Source organism: Aquarana catesbeiana, linkage group LG01 (genome assembly GCF_042186555.1).
Source record: "Aquarana catesbeiana isolate 2022-GZ linkage group LG01, ASM4218655v1, whole genome shotgun sequence".
NCBI lineage: Eukaryota > Metazoa > Chordata > Amphibia > Anura > Ranidae > Aquarana > Aquarana catesbeiana.
The window spans coordinates 317,340,999-317,360,783 of NC_133324.1; the positions used below are offsets into that span (position 1 = coordinate 317,340,999).

General features: G+C 44.9%; 1 protein-coding gene across 1 annotated transcript in view; it reads right to left on the bottom strand.

Annotated features, from left to right (window-relative positions):
- Window positions 1–392: 392 nt before the first annotated feature.
- The window catches only part of MYO1H (myosin IH), a 240,169-nt gene continuing 220,776 nt past the window's right edge, over window positions 393–19,785 (bottom strand). The window contains exons 29-32 of the mRNA XM_073603280.1: window positions 3,338–3,408; window positions 1,541–1,638; window positions 1,302–1,398; window positions 393–443 (exon numbers count right to left, since the gene is read on the bottom strand). Of these exons, the coding sequence (XP_073459381.1) occupies window positions 393–443; window positions 1,302–1,398; window positions 1,541–1,638; window positions 3,338–3,408 (317 nt within the window). The remainder of the gene's footprint in view (window positions 444–1,301; window positions 1,399–1,540; window positions 1,639–3,337; window positions 3,409–19,785) is intronic.

Sequence of the window (19,785 nt, forward strand, 5' to 3'; positions counted from 1 at the left end):
AGTTCTCATATACTTGATGATCATGGCCATTAAGTAATGCCTTATTTGGTTAGAAGCATGGGGAATCCACAGTGGAGAGCTGCTATCTTTAATATACCCATTTACTGGACATCATCTAGTAGCCAGATAACAATTTACCTTTTGTTCTTGTACGTCATATACTCAGCATTGTACATTGCAATGGCAGAACTGGAAGTAAAACAAATGCTGCATTTTGCCAAATGTGATGGATAAAATAACACATTTGTTCTCTTTCATAGGAAACCTACTGTATGCAGTGTACAAGTTTTTAAATATTCAGTGCTGAAAGGTCTGAGAATCAGAATCTGCATTAGGAATACACAGAAAAGGGGGCAGCAATAAAGTAACCTGTAATGAGCAAGATATGAGGGCTACCAATGCTGATTTCCATCTGAAAAAGCTAGTTGCTTGGTTGAACACATCTAGGAGATACAAATGGTCAATCCACATACAGTTAAAAAAAGAGGCTGCTAAGCCTCGAGCACTCAATTGTACATGGGAATAGCTTAAAGCGGAGTTCCCATTGTTTAAACATTTTTTTTTAGGTATATTCAGCGCACTCACATTTGTAAGATTAATCGTCACTCAATTGCCGATTTGATATAGGAATATATCTTATATTCCTGTTTACTGGAAGTTTCCATAGTGCTTGTGGGCATGTGAAGCCCACAAGCACTATCTTCTGGGCTTTGGTGCAGCTGAGCGACCAGCATGCACTGCCCATTCTCGCGCATGTGCCATATGTACGGCGCAGCGCCGTACACTTCTGACGTTGCCAGCACAACTGGCGACATCGTCGGAAGTGCCCGCCCCCATTGTGATGGCAACAAAGCCCTCGGCGCTGCCCAGTGACTCCTGGGAAACGATGACAGACATCTCCCAGGAGCACTAGCAAGCACGAGCACAGAGGGAAGTGACGTCAGGTGCCTTGGAGAGGAAGAGGCAGATTACGAGGGACCCCCTAGCAACAGACAAGAAAAGGTGAGTAAAAAAAAAAATTTTTTTCACAGGTTTTTATTTATATTTAATGCAGCTGAATAAAACAAAAATAATTTTAGGAGTGGAACTCCACTTTAACCAATTTCCACGTTGAACCTTATCACAATAGTGAGTTTACCACATTTATTTTAAATGATCAAATTCTAAAATATCAGCATATTATTTGTTGTTGGATGACACTCATTTCTTTAAACTGAAAACATCAGATGTATTCCTTTTAAATATTTGCATGGTGTAATTTGCTATATATGACTTGTGACTCCTGTCACAAAAAAACCTACCACTGTCAGATGTCCATTCTTGGCTTTGAACACCTGTGACTCGGTCCCTGATGTAAAATCGATAGACCCTTTCCTGCCTTGGAATTGAAATGTCATGCTAGAAGAAAAAAATGCATTAGGATACTATCTGAATGAACAATACCTTCCTAGGAGCTGTCCATACAATAAAAGTTTGTTAATAATTTATAGAAAGTAATCTATATGGCAGATAATAGAAACAAATGTAACTCATGCTTTACCTTCCATGGCCTATCTTGATTGCATCCTGCTTAGAAGCCAGCATGACCAGCTTAGTGGCAACTTCAAAAATATGATCACACTGTAATACAACATCTCCCTGCAATGAAAAAAAAGGGCTGCCAGTACTACTAGTGAAAGGTGGAAGAAAAACTATAGTGAGTTTCCATAATGTTTAATATATTTAGCCATACCCTGTTGTATCCCTCTCCCAATACCCTTTCTTCTATATTGTGTCTACCTCTCTACCCTGCTTCTGCCCTTGATAGCGTTCCTTGTTTCCCCTACCCTACCCTAGCTTTTCTCAGTCTCTCCCCATTTTTTACTGTACCATTACCATTACCATTTTTTACTGTAACTATACTCTTCACTCCCCTCTCTCTCCACCCCCACATTGTTTTCTGCCTAATCAACAGTTCAGACCACCTATCCACTATTCCAAGCCCATAAGGCCCTGTTAACAATTGTGTGATTTCAGATTTCAGATGTGACTTAAGTCACACAGAATTGCATGACAATGAAAATCACATTGCTTTCAATGGTGCCTATTCACATCAATACACCCCAGCATGGTGAGATTTCAGAAAAGGTTCCTACAGCACGCAGGGTCAAGACAAGGAGTGGGGGGGTGGCATGCTGGCAATGTGGCTGCTTGTTCTGCTCCTTACTGACAGTAACAGTGTCACTCCTGTCAGAAGGAGCAGTGACCATAGCTGCTGGAGGGAGGATTTGGCTTTTTCCTTTCTCCAGCCTCTAGGAGGGCGATAGAGAGCAGGCACTGAGAACTCACCTCAGTATCAGTGCAGCACAGCTGAGGAGTGAGAGCACACTGCTCTTCTTCCTCTCTCGCCTTGTCTTGTGACATATCCCATGACCGGAGTGTGAAAGAAGGAGAAGCTGCCTTCAAGGCCTGGGTGGGTACAGTGTTAATCAGAGTCATCTGTGAGTACAAGGGAAGGGGAGGAGGGGAACGACTCAGACCTCCACTCTCCTCCTCAGATCCCCTCAGACCCTTCCCTCTCTTAGGCTTGGTTCACCTTTGTGTGTTGCAGGAACGTGAGCAAATTGTGTGTGTTCCTACAACGCACAAAAACACACAGTTCTTTTGCAGATATGCGATGACCTCATTAATTCACAGGGTTGCATGCAAGTTGCATTATATAATCATACACTGAATATCAGATCATAATCAGATCACAGCAGTGTGAATCTAACCAAAAGGACCCTCACACAACACCATCCTACAGGCCTGGGAAATGTACTGATGGAAATGTTTATTCAATTAATTCTAATTATTTCCGATTCTAATGCTATGAGACGTTTTAGCCCTTGAATTTGCGTGACTGTTGTTATCCACTTCCTACATGTAGATAACCAGTTCTTTCTGATGCAAATACTCGTTCTCCAAGACAAACTTCTGCACCATGCGAGAACCAACAGAAATAAGCTTACAATGTGGGTTTGTTGTGCACAGTACATTGACACAGTAATCAGCAGTCCGATTAGATTTGGTCTAATGATTTTTTGCCCAACAATCAAGTCCTATATGGGTAACGTTTATTGGTACTTCACCAGTGAAGATAAGTATCAATGTGCCACAAATCTTGGCTGACAACTCTTTGAGTTCCAGGAACAGTCCCACATTTTAAGGACTTGGATCTGGAAAGGTCACTGATTCTGAAAATCATCCACTCCCTGACTAAATGCCTCTCTACTGGGAGGTTCCATTTCTAGTACACCGTTGAAGAGTTCCATCCCCATAAGGTCCCATTAGATAATTATTATTCATTCCCTCTTACCTTCTGCTTATTGTCTTCTGGAGATACATGAATTATGAGAAATCCATCACTCATGTCACTGACAGAAATTTCTGAAATGTAATAAACAAAATTAACCATATACAATTGTAGAGATCCAGCCCTATGCAGCTGTGTCTCTGTCTAAATTTAGGGTGTGTTGTGGCTTAGTTATAACCGGATTGAGCTGTTTATTACCTTTACTGGGTACTATAGTTTTTCATAAGCTTGGTGGGTTGACTGCTTCAGCCTATTGCTGGAAGGAAATTCCAGGAATAAGTGTGGGAAGGATTTTAATCGAGAAAACACATATATGAGAGATACTCAGGCTGCACACCCCAATAAATTGCAAAATGGGATGGTTCTCCGAAGGGGTTTTTAAGCAGCAATGTTAAATGGATGAAAAAACAGTGACTGATTATAAAAAGTCTTTATTTTAACAAGGTGAAATTCAATGTCACGTTCCAATTAAAATATGAGCTCTGGTTATACGATACAATACATATTCCACAAAATAGCAATGTTCACATACTGGAGCAGAACATTACATTACAGCAAGGGTCTCAAACTGGTGGCCCTCCAGTTGTTGCGAAACTACAAGTCCCATCATGCTTCTGCCTGTGGGAGTCATGCTTGTAAATGTCAGTCTTGCAATGCCTCATGGGACTTGTAGTTTTGGAGGGCCGCCAATAGCTGGAGGGCCACCATTTTGAGACCCCTGCATTACAGAATATCAGCCACATTGGCACCCCTTTGACATTCTGTAATGTAATGTTCTGCTCCCCTATGTGAACATCTCTGTTTTGTGGAATATGTATTGTATCATATAGCCAGAGCTCATATTTTAATTGGAACATGACATTGAATTCCGCCTCGTTAAAACAAAGACTTTTTATAATCTATCACTGTTTTTTGATCCATTTAACATTGCTCCTTGAAAACCCTTATGGGAACCATCCCATTTTGTAAGTGTGGGAAGGATTACCACAAGGTCATGGATATTTATCTGACTCAGCCAAACCCTGTGGTGTTCAGTGTTTTGCTTTGGGGAGATGATAAATGTTTGGAAGCACCGTTCCAGTACTCTCTTTCCCCTAAGTCTTCTCATTTGGAGGGGGCCTGTGTGAAGAATTAAGCCAGCCATAGATGGTTTTAATCTTGGCTGGTTCAGCCCAAGATTGGAACCACGTATTGGCAGGCTGAATGTACCTAAGTTGATTGATCGATCAACTTGGATACAACCAGCCTGCTGGATTTTACGAATGCAATTATTGCTAGCGGCTGTAATAGCCATCCCCTGTGGGAGAACACAATGGCCCTGCTGGAGGGATTCCCCCATGAACACTGTGTTAATGGGGGAATCAAGGTATTTCCTTTTGTGTAACCGGTGGTTGCAAGAAAGAAAATCGCTCCATCTATGGCCAGCTTTACTGTCTGGGCCTGGCCTCAGCATGAGCCATGTGATAAGGGCCCTAGAAAATACCCTAGAGCTAGAGTTATCACCTAAGTGGAACTGGGCTGAAAAAGAAATCTTCTTGCTGAAGAGTGTCGCAGAGAAGCTCAGTGAAAGCTGCTGTCTGGACATTGTAAGAAGGATTCTTTCCCTAGAAACACCGTCACTGCTCTCAAAGGGTCACAGATTTATCAGTCTGTCCTGTTTATCAGCATTAATTTTTGGAGGTCACTCCTATAGTGTCTGCTGCCAATTCAGTATATTTGTCCACCTATTTGTGTTTGTTGGGTATCATGTAACCCTAAACCCTCTCTCCAGTAATGCCGCGTACACACGAGCGGACTTTACGGCAGACTTGGTCCGGCGTACTGGATTTCGTCGAACAATTCGATGTGTGTGTGGGCTCCAGCGGACTTTGCTCAAAAGTTGGACGGATTTATGCCGCGTACACACGATCAGACTTTCTGGCATACTTGGTCCGGCACACTTTCTGACAGACTTTGTCCGCCAGGTGCGCCGGACTTTAAAATGGACGGACTTGCCCACACACGACCGGACTTTCTGACGGACTTTCGCCGGAGTTACGGCGGACTTTCAGAATGAACGGACTTGCCCACACATGGACAAGTCCGTTCATTTTGAACGTGACTCAGGTGTGACGGGACTAGAAAAGGAAGTCAATCTTGACGCTTTTATCGGCGAGATTGACACCTTGTGAGCCCCGTCGTGGGTCATACCAGGCCCTTAGGTCTAGTATGGATTTTAAAGGGAAGCCCCTCTACGCCGAAAAAACGGCATGGGGTCCCCCCTAAAATCCATACCAGACCCCGATCCGAGCACGCAGCCCAGCCGGTCAGGAAAGGGGGTGGGGACGAGTGAGCGCCCCCCCTCCTGAACCGTACCAGGCCGCATGCCCTCAAAATGTTGATGAGGACAAGGTCCTCTTCCCGACAACCCTGGCCGTTGGTTGTCGGGGTCTGCGGGAGGGGGGCTTATCGGAAACCGGGAGCCCCCTATAATAAGAGGCTTCTTGGCTTCTTGTCTTCTTCCCTCTTCTCTTCTCCAGATGTTGACATGACGCTCTCTCTGGCTGGACTGCTCTCTGAGGGCTCCGTTGTGACTTATATAGGCGGAGACCCCGCCCCCTTATGATGTCACAGTCCCCGGGCATGCTGGGACTGTGACGTTTTAGGGGGCGTGGTCAGGTGACCACGAGAAGAGAAGAGGGAAGAAGACAAGAAGCCAAGAAGCCCAGAAGTCCGGACCTCCGCTGGCAAGAGAGCGGCCTGAAGACAGCGGAGGAGCCGGCCGAAGAACTGGAACACCGGGAGAAGAGGATCGGAGGGACCCCCAAAGCCGGAAGAAGACACCCCGGAGCTGTTTAATAAATTATTTTAAAAACCTGTGTAGTGTGTTTTATTATTGACGCTTTCTCCCTAGGTAAATGGGTAGGGGTACTATGTACCCCATACTCATTCACATAGGGTGGGGGGCCGGGATCTGGGGGCCCTCTTATTATAGGGGGCTCCCGGATTCCGATAAGCCCCCCCGCCTGCAGACCCCGACAACCAACGGCCAGGGTTGTCGGGAAGAGGCCCTTGTCCTCATCAACATGGGGACAAGGTGCTTTGGGGTCGGGGGCCCCCGTAGGGTCCGTTGGACCAGCATACACACAAGCGGGCTTTCCGTCGGACAGCACACAGACGAGCGGACTTTCCGCCAGAAACTGAGTCCGACGGAAAGATTTAAAACTTGTTTCAAATCTAGGTCCAGCGGGCTTTTGGGAAAAAGTCAGCCGGAAAAGTCTGCTGGAGCCTACACACGGTCGGATTGTTCGGCGGACTCTGGTCCGCCGGACCAAGTATGCCGGAAAGTCCGACCATGTGTATGCGGCATTAGATTTGAAACATGTTTTAAATCTATCCGACGGACTCTTCTTTCTAGTGGACAAACCGGTCGTCTGTGTGCCAGTCCGACGAACTCAAACTGATGCATGCTCTGAAGCAATTACAAGACGGAAGCGCTCGGTCTGGTAAAACTAGCCTTCGTATTGAAGCTAGCAGATTCCTCTTCTGTGATCTTTTAATACAGCACTTTTTTTTTTATTTATAATGCGAGAGGAATGAAGTTGTTTTTCTGCTTTATATTCACACAGAGTTCTCACAAACTACTTTCTTCATGATTTATCCTCATGACATGACTAATATGATATATTTAAAAAGCCAGATCTCCATAAATAAAGTATTAAATTAGATTTTGGACTTTTTTTTTTATTGATTTCCACACTATCTATTTTGCAATGTGTGCTAAATTATACAAACATTTTTTTTAAATTTTATTTTTGTAGTTTCAAGTTACCACAATAACCTTAATATTTTGTGTTGTTTTAATTAACCTTAATGAGGTTGGTGTCCCTTGTTAATTAGACATAGGGGGGTTTATTTTCCAAAGGCAAATTCATTTTTCACTACAAGTGCAAATTGTACTTGGAATTGCACAGAAAGAGCATTTTGAAGTGCCTTCGCTGTGGATCCGAGGGGCATATGCAAGGAACCACAAAAAAAAACCTTTTTCTTGCACATGATTGTATGATAAAATCAGCAGAGCTTCCCCTCATTTCAGCTCTTCCCCTCAGATTTACAGCGACTGCACTTCCCAGGGCCGATCCTAGGGTCACAGGCGCCTGGGTGCAGAAATATTTCTGGCGCCCCCACATGGGCGTGGTCATCTTACTAATGCCTCACCTTTACTAATGTTTCTATGGCAACAACTCCACCTCTCCATCTGTAAGCCCTACCACTTTGCTTTGACAATAACTTGGTTAACGGCTTTGACAAGTCAAAATAAATGTTTTATTTATTGACAATCCTGTGTCAAGTGCATGTAAATCAAAAAGTGTATCAGAAAAAAAAACTTGGGCACAGTGGCTGCGTTTGATGGGCAGTGTCAGCTTTTGATGGGCACGGTGGGCGTTTGATGGGCACAGTGGCTGCGTTTTATGGCTCAGTGGCTGTGTTTGGGCAGTGGCAGCTTTTGATGGGCAGAGTGGCAGTTTTTGATGGGCACAACAGTGTCTGTGTCTGATGGGCACAGTGTCAGCTTTTGATGGGCAGAGTGGCAGTTTTTGATGGGCACAGTGTCAGCTTTTAATGGGCAGAGTGGCAGCTTTTGATGGGCAGAGTGGCAGCTTTTGATGGGCACAGTGGCAGCTTTTGATAGGCACAGTGGCAGCTTTTGATGGGCAGAGTGGCAGTTTTTGATGGGCACAGTGGCAGCTTTTGATGGGCACAGTGGCAGCTTTTGATGGACAGAGTGGCAGTTTTTGATGGGCACAGTGTCAGCTTTTGATGGGCAGAGTGGCAGTTTTTGATGGGCACATTGTCAGCCTTTGATGGGCAGAGTGGCAGTTTTTGATGGGCACAGTGTCAGATTTTGATGGGCAGAGTGGCAGCTTTTGATGGGCAGAGTGGCAGTTTTTGATGGGCACAGTGTCAGCTTTTGATTGGCAGAGTGGCAGTTTTTGATGGGCACAGTGTCAGCTTTTGATGGGCAGAGTGGCAGCTTTTGGTGGGCAGAGTGGCAGTTTTTGATGGGCACAACAGTGGCTGTGTCTGATGGGCACAGTGGCAGTTTTTGATGGGCACAGTGTCAGCTTTTAATGGGCAGAGTGGCAGCTTTTGATGGGCAGAGTGGCAGCTTTTGATGGGCACAGTGGCAGCTTTTGATAGGCACAGTGGCAGCTTTTGATGGGCAGAGTGGCAGTTTTTGATGGGCACAGTGGCAGCTTTTGATGGGCACAGTGGCAGCTTTTGATGGGCAGAGTGGCAGTTTTTGATGGGCACAGTGTCAGCTTTTGATGGGCAGAGTGGCAGTTTTTGATGGGCACATTGTCAGCCTTTGATGGGCAGAGTGGCAGTTTTTGATGGGCACAGTGTCAGATTTTGATGGGCAGAGTGGCAGCTTTTGATGGGCAGAGTGGCAGTTTTTGATGGGCACAGTGTCAGCTTTTGATTGGCAGAGTGGCAGTTTTTGATGGGCACAGTGTCAGCTTTTGATGGGCAGAGTGGCAGCTTTTGGTGGGCAGAGTGGCAGTTTTTGATGGGCACAACAGTGGCTGTGTCTGATGGGCACAGTGGCAGTTTTTGATGGGCACAGTGTCAGCTTTTGATGGGCAGAGTGGCAGTTTTTGATGGGCACAGTGTCAGCTTTTGATGGGCAGAGTGGCAGTTTTTGATGGGCACAGTGTCAGCTTTTGATGGGCAGAGTGGCAGTTTTTGATGGGCACAGTGTCAACTTTTAATGGGCAGAGTGGCAGTTTTTGATGGGCACAGTGTCAGCTTTTGATGGGCAGAGTGGCAGTTTTTGATGGGCACAGTGGCAGCTTTTGATGGGCACAGTGGCAGCTTTTGATGGGCAGAGTGGCAGCTTTTGATGGGCACAGTGTCAGCTTTTGATGGGCAGAGTAGCAGCTTTTGATGGGCAGAGTGGCAGTTTTTGATGGGCACAATAGTAGCTGTGTCTGATGGGCACAGTGTCAGCTTTTGATGGGCACAGTGGCAGTTTTTGATGGGCACAGTGGCAGCTTTTGATGGGCAGAGTGGCAGCTTTTGATTGGCAGTTTTTGATGGACACAGTGTCAGCTTTTGATGGGCAGAGTGGCAGTTTTTGATGGGCACAGTGGCAGCTTTTGATGGGCAGAGTGGCAGTTTTTGATGGGCACAGTGGCAGCTTTTGATGGGCACAGTGGCAGCTTTTGATGGGCAGAGTGGCAGTTTTTGATGGGCACAGTGTCAGCTTTTGATGGGCAGAGTGGCAGTTTTTGATGGGCACATTGTCAGCCTTTGATGGGCAGAGTGGCAGTTTTTGATGGGCACAGTGTCAGATTTTGATGGGCAGAGTGGCAGCTTTTGATGGGCAGAGTGGCAGTTTTTGATGGGCACAGTGTCAGCTTTTGATTGGCAGAGTGGCAGTTTTTGATCGGCACAGTGTCAGCTTTTGATGGGCAGAGTGGCAGCTTTTGGTGGGCAGAGTGGCAGTTTTTGATGGGCACAACAGTGGCTGTGTCTGATGGGCACAGTGGCAGTTTTTGATGGGCACAGTGTCAGCTTTTGATGGGCAGAGTGGCAGTTTTTGATGGGCACAGTGTCAGCTTTTGATGGGCAGAGTGGCAGTTTTTGATGGGCACAGTGTCAGCTTTTGATGGGCAGAGTGGCAGTTTTTGATGGGCACAGTGTCAACTTTTAATGGGCAGAGTGGCAGTTTTTGATGGGCACAGTGTCAGCTTTTGATGGGCAGAGTGGCAGTTTTTGATGGGCACAGTGGCAGCTTTTGATGGGCAGAGTGGCAGCTTTTGATGGGCAGAGTGGCAGCTTTTGATGGGCACAGTGTCAGCTTTTGATGGGCAGAGTAGCAGCTTTTGATGGGCAGAGTGGCAGTTTTTGATGGGCACAATAGTAGCTGTGTCTGATGGGCACAGTGTCAGCTTTTGATGGGCACAGTGGCAGCTTTTGATGGGCACAGTGGCAGTTTTTGATGGGCACAGAGGCAGCTTTTGATGGGCAGAGTGGCAGCTTTTGATTGGCAGTTTTTGATGGACACAGTGTCAGCTTTTGATGGGCAGAGTGGCAGTTTTTGATGGGCACAGTGGCAGCTTTTGATGGGCAGAGTGGCAGTTTTTGATGGGCAGAGTGGCAGCTTTTGATGGGCAGAGTGGCAGTTTTTGATGGGCACAGTGTCAGCTTTTGATGGGCAGAGTGGCAGTTTTTGATGGGCAGAGTGGCAGCTTTTGATGAGCAGAGTGGCAGTTTTTGACGGGCACAGTGTCAGCTTTTGATGGGCACAGTGGCAGTTTTTGATGGGCACAGCGGCAGCTTTTCATGGCCAGAGTGGCAGTTTTTGATGGGCACAGTGGCAGCTTTTGATGGGCAGAGTGTCAGCTTTTGATGGGCAGAGTGGCAGCTTTTGATGGGCAGAGTGGCAGTTTTTGATGGGCACAGTGGCAGCTTTTGATGGGCAGAGTGGCAGTTTTTGATGGGCACAGTGGCAGCTTTTGATGGGCAGAGTGGCAGTTTTTGATGGGCACAGTGTCAGCTTTTGATGGGCAGAGTGGCAGCTTTTGATGGGCAGAGTGGCAGTTTTTGATGGGCACAACAGTGGCTGTGTCTGATGGGCAGAGTGGCAGCTTTTGATGGGCACAGTTGCAGTTTTTGATGGGCAGAGTGGCAGCTTTTGATGGGCAGAGTGGCAGTTTTTGATGGGCACAGTGGCAGCTTTTGATGGGCACAGTGGCAGCTTTTGATGGGCAGAGTGGCAGCTTTTGATGGGCACAACAGTAGCTGTGTTTGATGGGCAGCACAGACTACTTACTTCCTTCCTTGACCGGCCTGGACGCCTGGTGCAGTGCAGGGACAGGGAGGCAGGCAGCCGCAGATCTGCTCTCTCCGGGAGGATTTCTTTCTGTTCCTTCTGTCTTCTCTTCTCTCTGTCTTCTTCAGACGGTAGACCAGCCAGCCAGGCACTAGTCTAGTCCGCTCCCTCTTAGCCACGCTCACGCTGTCTGAGAAGATGGCTGAGGTGGGCGGAGCTCTCAGCTCCGAGCTTCTTTACTAGCCGCGGAGGCGGCGTGCAAGGAATGCTGGAGCTGCTGCGGCGTCCCTGAGTGATGTCACTCTCTGTTCCACAGCTAGACGCCGGCCAAGCGGCCGGCGATTCTAGCTCGGCGCCCCTCTTCTGAAAAGAAATCCAGCGCTGGGGTGCGGTGCACCCCGCGCACCCCGGCCAGGATCGTCCCTGGCACTTCCAACAAGTGCACTTGCTGTGCAATTTCTAAAGTGCACTCTTCACTAGTATTTAGCACTTAATTTTAGAAATGATTTAGCCTTTTGGCAAAAACACACATAGGGGTTGATTTACTAAAGGGAAAGGGGTGCAGTTGCCCTCTGCAAGAGCAGTTGCTCCAGAGCTTAGTAAATGAGCAGAAGCTCTGCTGACTTCCATCATCCAATCATGTGCAAGCAAAAATGCTGTTTTTTTAACTTTCCTTGCACAGGATTGGGTACTCTTTGCAAAGTCAAGCCTTACCTCATTTCCTAAGCTCTGGAGCAATTTCACTTGCAGAGGGCAACTGCCCTCTGCAAAGTGCACAATCTATTTGATTTTATTAAATCAACCCCATAGCCTTTTTGACCTGTACCTGCCTACTCCCAAACAAAATGTCGTTTTGGAATCAAAACACATATAGTCAATAATGTAAGGTAACAAAAAAATTCATTTATTTTGGCTAACAAAAAATTAGGAAGGCAACACTGGAGACACTTTTAGAATCTGTGAAGCCTTTCGTCCCCCAGGACACACATCAAGTTTTAGGACAAAGTCAAGCCTTACCTCATTTCCTAATCTTTGGAGCAATTGCACTTGCAGATGGCAACTGCCCTCTGCAAAGTGCACAGTCTATTTGCTTTTATTAAATCAACCCCATAGTCTTTTTGACCTGTACCTGCCTACTCCCAAACAAAATGTCGTTTTGGAATCAAAACACATATAGTCAATAATGTAAGGTAACAAAAAAATCCATTTATTTTGGTTAACAAAAAATTAGGAAGGCAACACTGGAGACACTTTTAGAATCTGTGAAGCCTTTCGTCCCCCAGGACACACATCAAGTTTTAGGACAAGAAAATTGATATCTTGCGACTAGGGAGCCCAGTCAGACCAGACAGAAACCAGGCAATCACTTTCGAGTCTTCCGTGGAGCCTTCCCTGCACGCTTCTCTGCAGCCTTCCCTCCACGCTTCTCTGCAGCCTTCCTCGGAGGCTGGGCCTCTGGTGGTGTACTTGGGGCAGGAGGAGAAGGAGGAGTGGCTTCATCTGCCAGATACGTTGTAGCAGTAAGCTCCCCTCTCAAGCCCTTCTGATAGGCCTGAAAAATCAAACCCTCACAGAGGAGGCGTTGCCCCTTTTCCAATTCAAGCAATCTGGTGGCCATATATGTCCCATACGCCTCCTCTGCATTATGTGGTGTGCTGAGGATTTGGCTGGCTTCACGTATGAGGGCTAGGGATTCCTCCTCAGTTTGGGTCATTCTCCTGGGCCTTTTGGTGAGAATGCGGACACTCCGTGCTCCGTGCTGACACTCCGTGCAGCTTCTACTCACCCAGCCACAGCCTCCTCCTCTCTCCCACTGGGCAAGGCCTCCTCCTCTCTCCACTGGTCAAGGCCTCCTCCTGGCTGAGGTCATCCTGTGTCAAAAAAAGGGACATAGTTGTAATTTTGTGTTACGCAATCACACACAATTTTCAGCTCATGACTTGCAAATATAATTCTCAACAAATAGTAAAGGCTATCTATTTGACACCACCATTATTACAGCTGATCAACAATATCTGAAGAAGTATATTTTTGGCCACTACTGTCTAGTGATATGTCTACATATTAATATTTGTGATGAAGTCATTTTTTAGCAAGCACTTAAAAATTTGACACGTTAACATCATTAATAACATTTACACAATCACAAATTCCACAAAAAAGGATACCTGGCTGAAGCTGGGCGCATCCACTTCATCAGGGATGAAAAGGCCCAGTTCTTCCTGGGACTCCTCAGCTGGGGTGGAGGTGGATGGAAGGCTGGAGGCAAGAGTGGGGGGAAGGCTTGAGGGAAGGGTGGGGGGAAGGGTCGAAAGTGATTGCCTGGCTTCTGTCTGGTCATCCAGGAATCGCATTTTGTGGTAGTACCACAACTTGGGTACATAAACTTGGTCGGCTGCTGCTCCGGATCTGAGCGACTCCTGGATTTTATTGTGTTCCCACTTATACATGTTTCGCAAGATACCAATTTTCTTGTCCACAAACTTGAGGTCTGCCTGGGGGACTCGAGTCTTCACAAATTCTAAAAGTGTTCCCAGTGTTGCCTTCCTTACAGCTCGATTGAAATATAGTGGGTGTTTGACCTCCCACAGGTTTTTGTTTTCCTGATATAAGTCGATAAATCTCGACAAAAATCTGCCTCTTTAAAGGGATTCATTGGTGCTGAAAGACAAGACAGAAGATCAAAACTGTAATGTCAGTCAGAATTCCCAGGATTATTTTGTGAAGAATCTAGGGGACACATATACACACACACACACACACACACACCCACGTTTAATCTTAACTTCGTTTTTGACGCTCGGTACTTCCACACGGACATACGTAGGCCATCGTAATAGCTTTATATTCACTGCGCATGTGTCATGCTCCGCCTGCGTTGCCCGCCCCTGACGTTCTTTAGTACGATTTGTGCCCGCCCCTTCACTCTTCGTTGCACAGTGGGAGTAGATAGAGAAAGATGGCGGAGAGAATCAGTGGAAGTAGCGCGGAGGAAAGCCCGGAGCCACAACCATCCACATCCCGGAGGAGATATAAGGCCACCAACATGGCTTTTGAAGAGATAGTGGAGATGGTGTCCATATTGAGAAGGGAGGACCACGATGGCAAAAAAGGACCGTACACACGCTGGAATATACGGAAAGACAAAATAATGTCCTCAGTTGTCACCGCTCTAGAAGCTAAATTTGGCACTAAACGGAAGCGGTGGTCTGACATCAAAAGTCGGGAGCCAGAACAATATTGGCGAATAAAGAAGCTGCTTAAAAAAAGTAAGTACTTGTTGTGTTTTCGTATTGAGATACTTAACTTGCATGCTGATCCATATTTTTTTCGTTTATACAGCATCGTTCGTAAAGACCGTTCTTTGTAAAAGACATATGATACTAAAGAAACTGACATTTTTTTTCGCCAAATACAATGGTACAGGGTTGGACATATACATTTATGTCTTGATAATTTTTCGTATTCCAAAAATTTGTTGATGTGGTGTAGATGTGTTGGAAAATATAATGCTTCTTCAAAAATGATTCAGTGTAATGTAAGGACAGGACACAGCAGATGGTTCCACATCTGGACTCACAAGCACTAGTGTACTATGTGACCATAAAGAAATTTTAGAGGGGTAATACACATAGGAGATCATTGAGGTGTCTGCATCTGTGAAACTTGCATGAAAATGTGTATTGTTTATAATTGTTGTTCATAGGTAATGTTCATCCTGTCTTCTAAATTTTTGAGGACAAAAAAAGGCAATTGTCCACAACTCATAACCAACGTTTCAGATTATTTAAAAAAATCTAAAATATCACTGTGTTTTAACTATACCTTTTGTTGAATTATCATAGGGGAGAAAAGACTCAGACAACAGTCCAAGGATCCCGGGACCCCCCCAAGTCACCAGCCTGAGGCTGAAGATAGCCCAAGCCCAAGACCACGCCCACCCGACAAGCTGGAGGAAGGAGAGGTGGAGGAAGTGTGCGACCTTTCAACCCCAACAAGTGAGTGACTGACACCCCAGCGTAAGGTCATGTATTTAGGTGTGCATATTTTAACCCTTGTTTTTTTCACACATTTTAGGTGAGCTTCTGGTTGTGGAAGGCCAAGCGGCAGAGCCATTCAGCACAGACAGTGCCCAAAGACTGATTGGCCAGATAATGCTGTTGAATGGCCAAATTGATAAAATGCGTGACCAAATTCACAGCATGCAACTTCGCCTGGACTCATGCAACAGGAAATGAAGAACATGATTGATGTTTTGGGCAGAATATAATAACGTTTTGCCTAAAAACATCAATCATGTTCTTCATTTCCTTGTGAAGTTTCTTTCTTCTTGAAATTTTTGTTGCAAGTGTTTTCGTTAAAAAAAAAATTTTATGATGCACACGGTGTGTCATCATGTGCTATCTTCCATCATGGGATATCAATGTACTTGTTTTGTGTTTGCAACCCCTTCATCCTCAAAATTATTTAGTGGTGAGAGGAACAAAGGGATTGCACACACAAAACACGTACATTGCTCACCCATGATGGGAGATAGCACATGTTGACTTGACCCTTTTGTAATGCTCAATTTTGAGCATCTTAGAAATTATCGATTTACAAGGGTGACATCACCAGCACCGTTCTTAAAATGTTGAACTTTGTAAGTTCTTTGATTTTTTTGTATGTTTTTCAAAAACACTGTTGTGAAGTTAAAGATTTTAAACAAGGTCTATTTTTGTTTAAATATGCCTTTAATAATGTTTTATAAAAAAAAAAAATGTAAAAAAAAAATTAACCAAAAAAACAAAAAACAAAACAAAACAAAAAAAACAAAAAAAAAATAAATAAATACATTTTTCAAAAAATGCATCTTTCAATGTGCACACAGTAAAATGTTTTTACTACTACAATGTGTGTGGCTGATTATTTCTCAATAATATATTTTTTCCAAAATTTGTTTTTTTTATTTTTTGGAAAAATTAAAGCTCTTCTTGAATAGCAATGGCTCCCCGACCATTAAAATAATTCACATATCGCTCACGCACTTGACGGTGGCCAAGCCAATACGGCCAATTTCCAGGCCTGTCAATTTCCAGGCCTGCCTGTAATATATGTAGCAGAATGTCTACGTAAAAAGTTATGTAGTATGCAGCAAGTATGACGTGATTCATTTTATAGTCTGCCAGATTTATGGCTGAAAGGAACAAATGGAACCGGCTGGCCAGAATCCCAAAGGCATTCTCCACAACTCTTCTTGCTCTGGCCAGCCGGTAATTAAATACCCTCCTCTCAGGGGTGAGTGTTCTTTGGGGGAACGGCCTCATCAAGTGCTCACCGAGAGCAAACGCTTCATCAGTGATAAAAACTGAGGGGAGTCCATCCACATTCTGGTCATCAGGTGGCAATCCCAGGCCGCCAGTCTGGAGACGCTGGCACAGCTTGGTCTGTGCAAACACTCCTCCATCAGACATCCGGCCGTTCTTCCCCACATCCACAAACAGAAAGTCCAAATGTGCCGAGACCACCGCCATCAAAACTACACTATGGAACCCCTTGTAGTTATAGAAATAAGACCCCGAATGCGGTGGTGGCACAATGCGGACATGCTTCCCGTCAATCGCCCCGACACAGTTGGGAAAGTCCCAACAGTCAGTGAACTGGGAGGCCACAGTCTGCCATTCCTGTGTACTGGAAGGAAACTGTGGAGTGCAAAAAAAAATAAATTAAGATAAGGACTTTTAAACATAACTTGGATATCAGATTACACAAAAACATTAGTGAACAACAGCAGTCAAACATTATTAATATGTGTGTTTGTAATTTAAATTAGAAAAAACATAAGGCCCACTTATAAGATTAATCACCCCCTCTGATGGCCCATTGATCAATTTGAATGTGGGGGGAGGGGTTCTAATTAGGTTAAGAAACACACCTGACAGTTTCAAACATTTGAGGGGTGGGGGAGGGGTTCTAATTAGGGTCAAAACACACCTGACAGTTTCAAACATTTGAGGGGTGGGGGAGGGGTTCTAATTAGGTCAAGAAACACACCTGACAGTTTCAAACATTTGAGGGGTGGGGGGGTTCTAATTAGGTTAAGAAACACACCTGACAGTTTCAAACATTTGAGGGGTGGGGGAGGGGTTCTAACTAGGTTAAGAAACACACCTGACAGTTTCAAACATTTGAGGGGTGGGGGAGGGGTTCTAATTAGGTTAAGAAACACGCCTGACAGTTTCAAACATTTGAGGGGTGGGGGAGGGGTTCTAAATAGATTAAGAAAAATGGGGAAAAGTCCCCCGAGCGGGGTTTTTAGGCAGCTAGCTATAGATATGAGCAAGGCATTAAGTAAAATATTAAAACTATTTATTGAAGGGTAATGAATAAGTGTAACAACATATAAATATAAATTGGAAGCTCAAGTGGGAAAATACCCATACCAAATACATATAATAGCAAACATAGGTTATACACAGCATGTGATAAGGCTATTGCATAACAATCCAGACGCGTTTCGACCCATGAATTTTGGGGTCTATTCAGAGGATGAGTTTGCTAAAGAAAAATTTATAATAGTATGTCCAGCTTATTTAAAAGAGTTACAGCATAGGCAAGTTTGTTTAGCAACATGTTTAGTAACACTTTGCACATAATTACCACTGAGTTTGGATGTACCCCTCGATCAGAGCCTCCCCACATAGCAGCTAGACCATCCAGTGTGCCCACATGTAGCAGCACCCCGGAAGAGGGGGGAACAGGAATCCACTTGATATGGCTTGCAAGGAGTCACACGTATAATTGCCCCCCCACCAACACGCCACGGGGGGTGGGGCCGGAACCTACGAAAATTGTCAGAGCGTTAGCTCATGAATATACCCATATAGGTTAGTGGTTAGATTTAACTGTTGGGTGGTCAGAAAGTGTTGTAATAATCTATTACAGCTTGAATTAATCATGTGAAGGATAATAAGATTAGTAAAGTGACTATATTGGTATAACTAATATAAAATATGTCAGGGATGACCTTGTCTTTAAATGCTGACAATGGTGATAGGAAGAAAAGTGAGGGATGTGCACAGTGAATAATGATGTGTAAAATATAAATATAAAAAATATGAAGAAAATGTGAAAAAAGGAACGTGCATGAAAATGATGCGAGTGAGTGTTTAAACAGCAGAAAAAAAGAAAAAAAAAAAAGAGTGTATGTGTGATGTGTGAATTTAAGGAAAAAGTGCATGATATTGCCAAGTATCTAAGTCTACGGCATCCAGAGCTGGTGTGCATATAAATCAAATTAAATATAAGTAAAATATTATTCTATGGGGTCTGACAAAACATTGATAATCAGATGTATCATACGTTCTTACTCACTCCTACCGTTGAGGAAAAGAGTCTGGCCATCCAAGGAGGAAGTGGAGGGATCACACCCAAATCCACCCTCATTAAATAGTGTCCTTAATTAGTACTGAAATTAACAACAGGTATCGTTTCTTCCGGCCCTTAACCCCGTTGTGTAGAGGGACGCTGTGGCTGCCATTGGCAGGCCTCGTGTGGCTCCCCCGGCGTCCATCAAGGCGAAGCCCCGACATCTGTCGTCACCTTCGCCGTAAAATACGTGACGTCATGAGACCGCACGCATATGCGACCCGCACGTGTACGCACACCACACGCAATGTCCGAAGGTGATGGGGGATGCCGCCGGCAGGGTAATCACGCCCGTGGGCGGCCGACCCGGGAATCCGGCCATCCAAGGGGAGAGACAAGGGGAGCGCAGGTAGCTGAGCTCCTAACCCTGCCGGGAAGACACATCAGGGAACATGATCCCCGACCCGGGGAGCATGCGACCATGCAGGCATCACAGGGATCCGATGGCCCAAGCTGCAAGCGGGGAGGCGCCGATCGAGAGGCACACAAACGAGCTCACATATACAATTTGTGAAAAATAACAAATGACAAAAGTTTTCTACATAATTGCTTATTGATCATACAAAGTAAACATTGGAAACTGTGCACTGACAATTCTAACAATAGTCCTAAAAATATGTAAAAACCAAAACAACCCAGAGATGGCAACATAATTTCAACGTTTAAATAGATTTATTTGAAAGGAAATAACTCCCAGATACACAAAATAGTAAATGTATAACAACCCAAATAAGGAAATTTGCATCGGATCCAATGGATCCCTCATTGCTCGCGGTTGCGATGCAATTTTACTCTATTCGCAACCACGAACGAGGCTATGAATTATAGACTCGATTGAGTATAATAATAATACAGACTCACAATACAAGAGCGTAACTGATTTAGTGAGCTCAAGGGGAGAAATGTAATTCCGATTTAGTCCCCTTATTGAGAGTCTACTTAAGATCCTAATATGCGATTTAACACATTTTTGGAAAATATATGGATGCAATCTAATGTGGTATCTAGGATTAACACAGAGGGATATATACAGGAGAACAGACAGTGCACAGCTCATGTCTAACTCCCATGTGTCAAATGGGGGAAGGGGTGTTTAACCACCCGAATTTGTATAGCAAAGAGGGAAGACACATTAAGGAGAGATATCAATGCTGCTCACCCCAATATGGACAAGAAAAATGGGAAAAAGTCCCCCGAGCAGGGTTTTTAGGCAGCTAGCTATAGA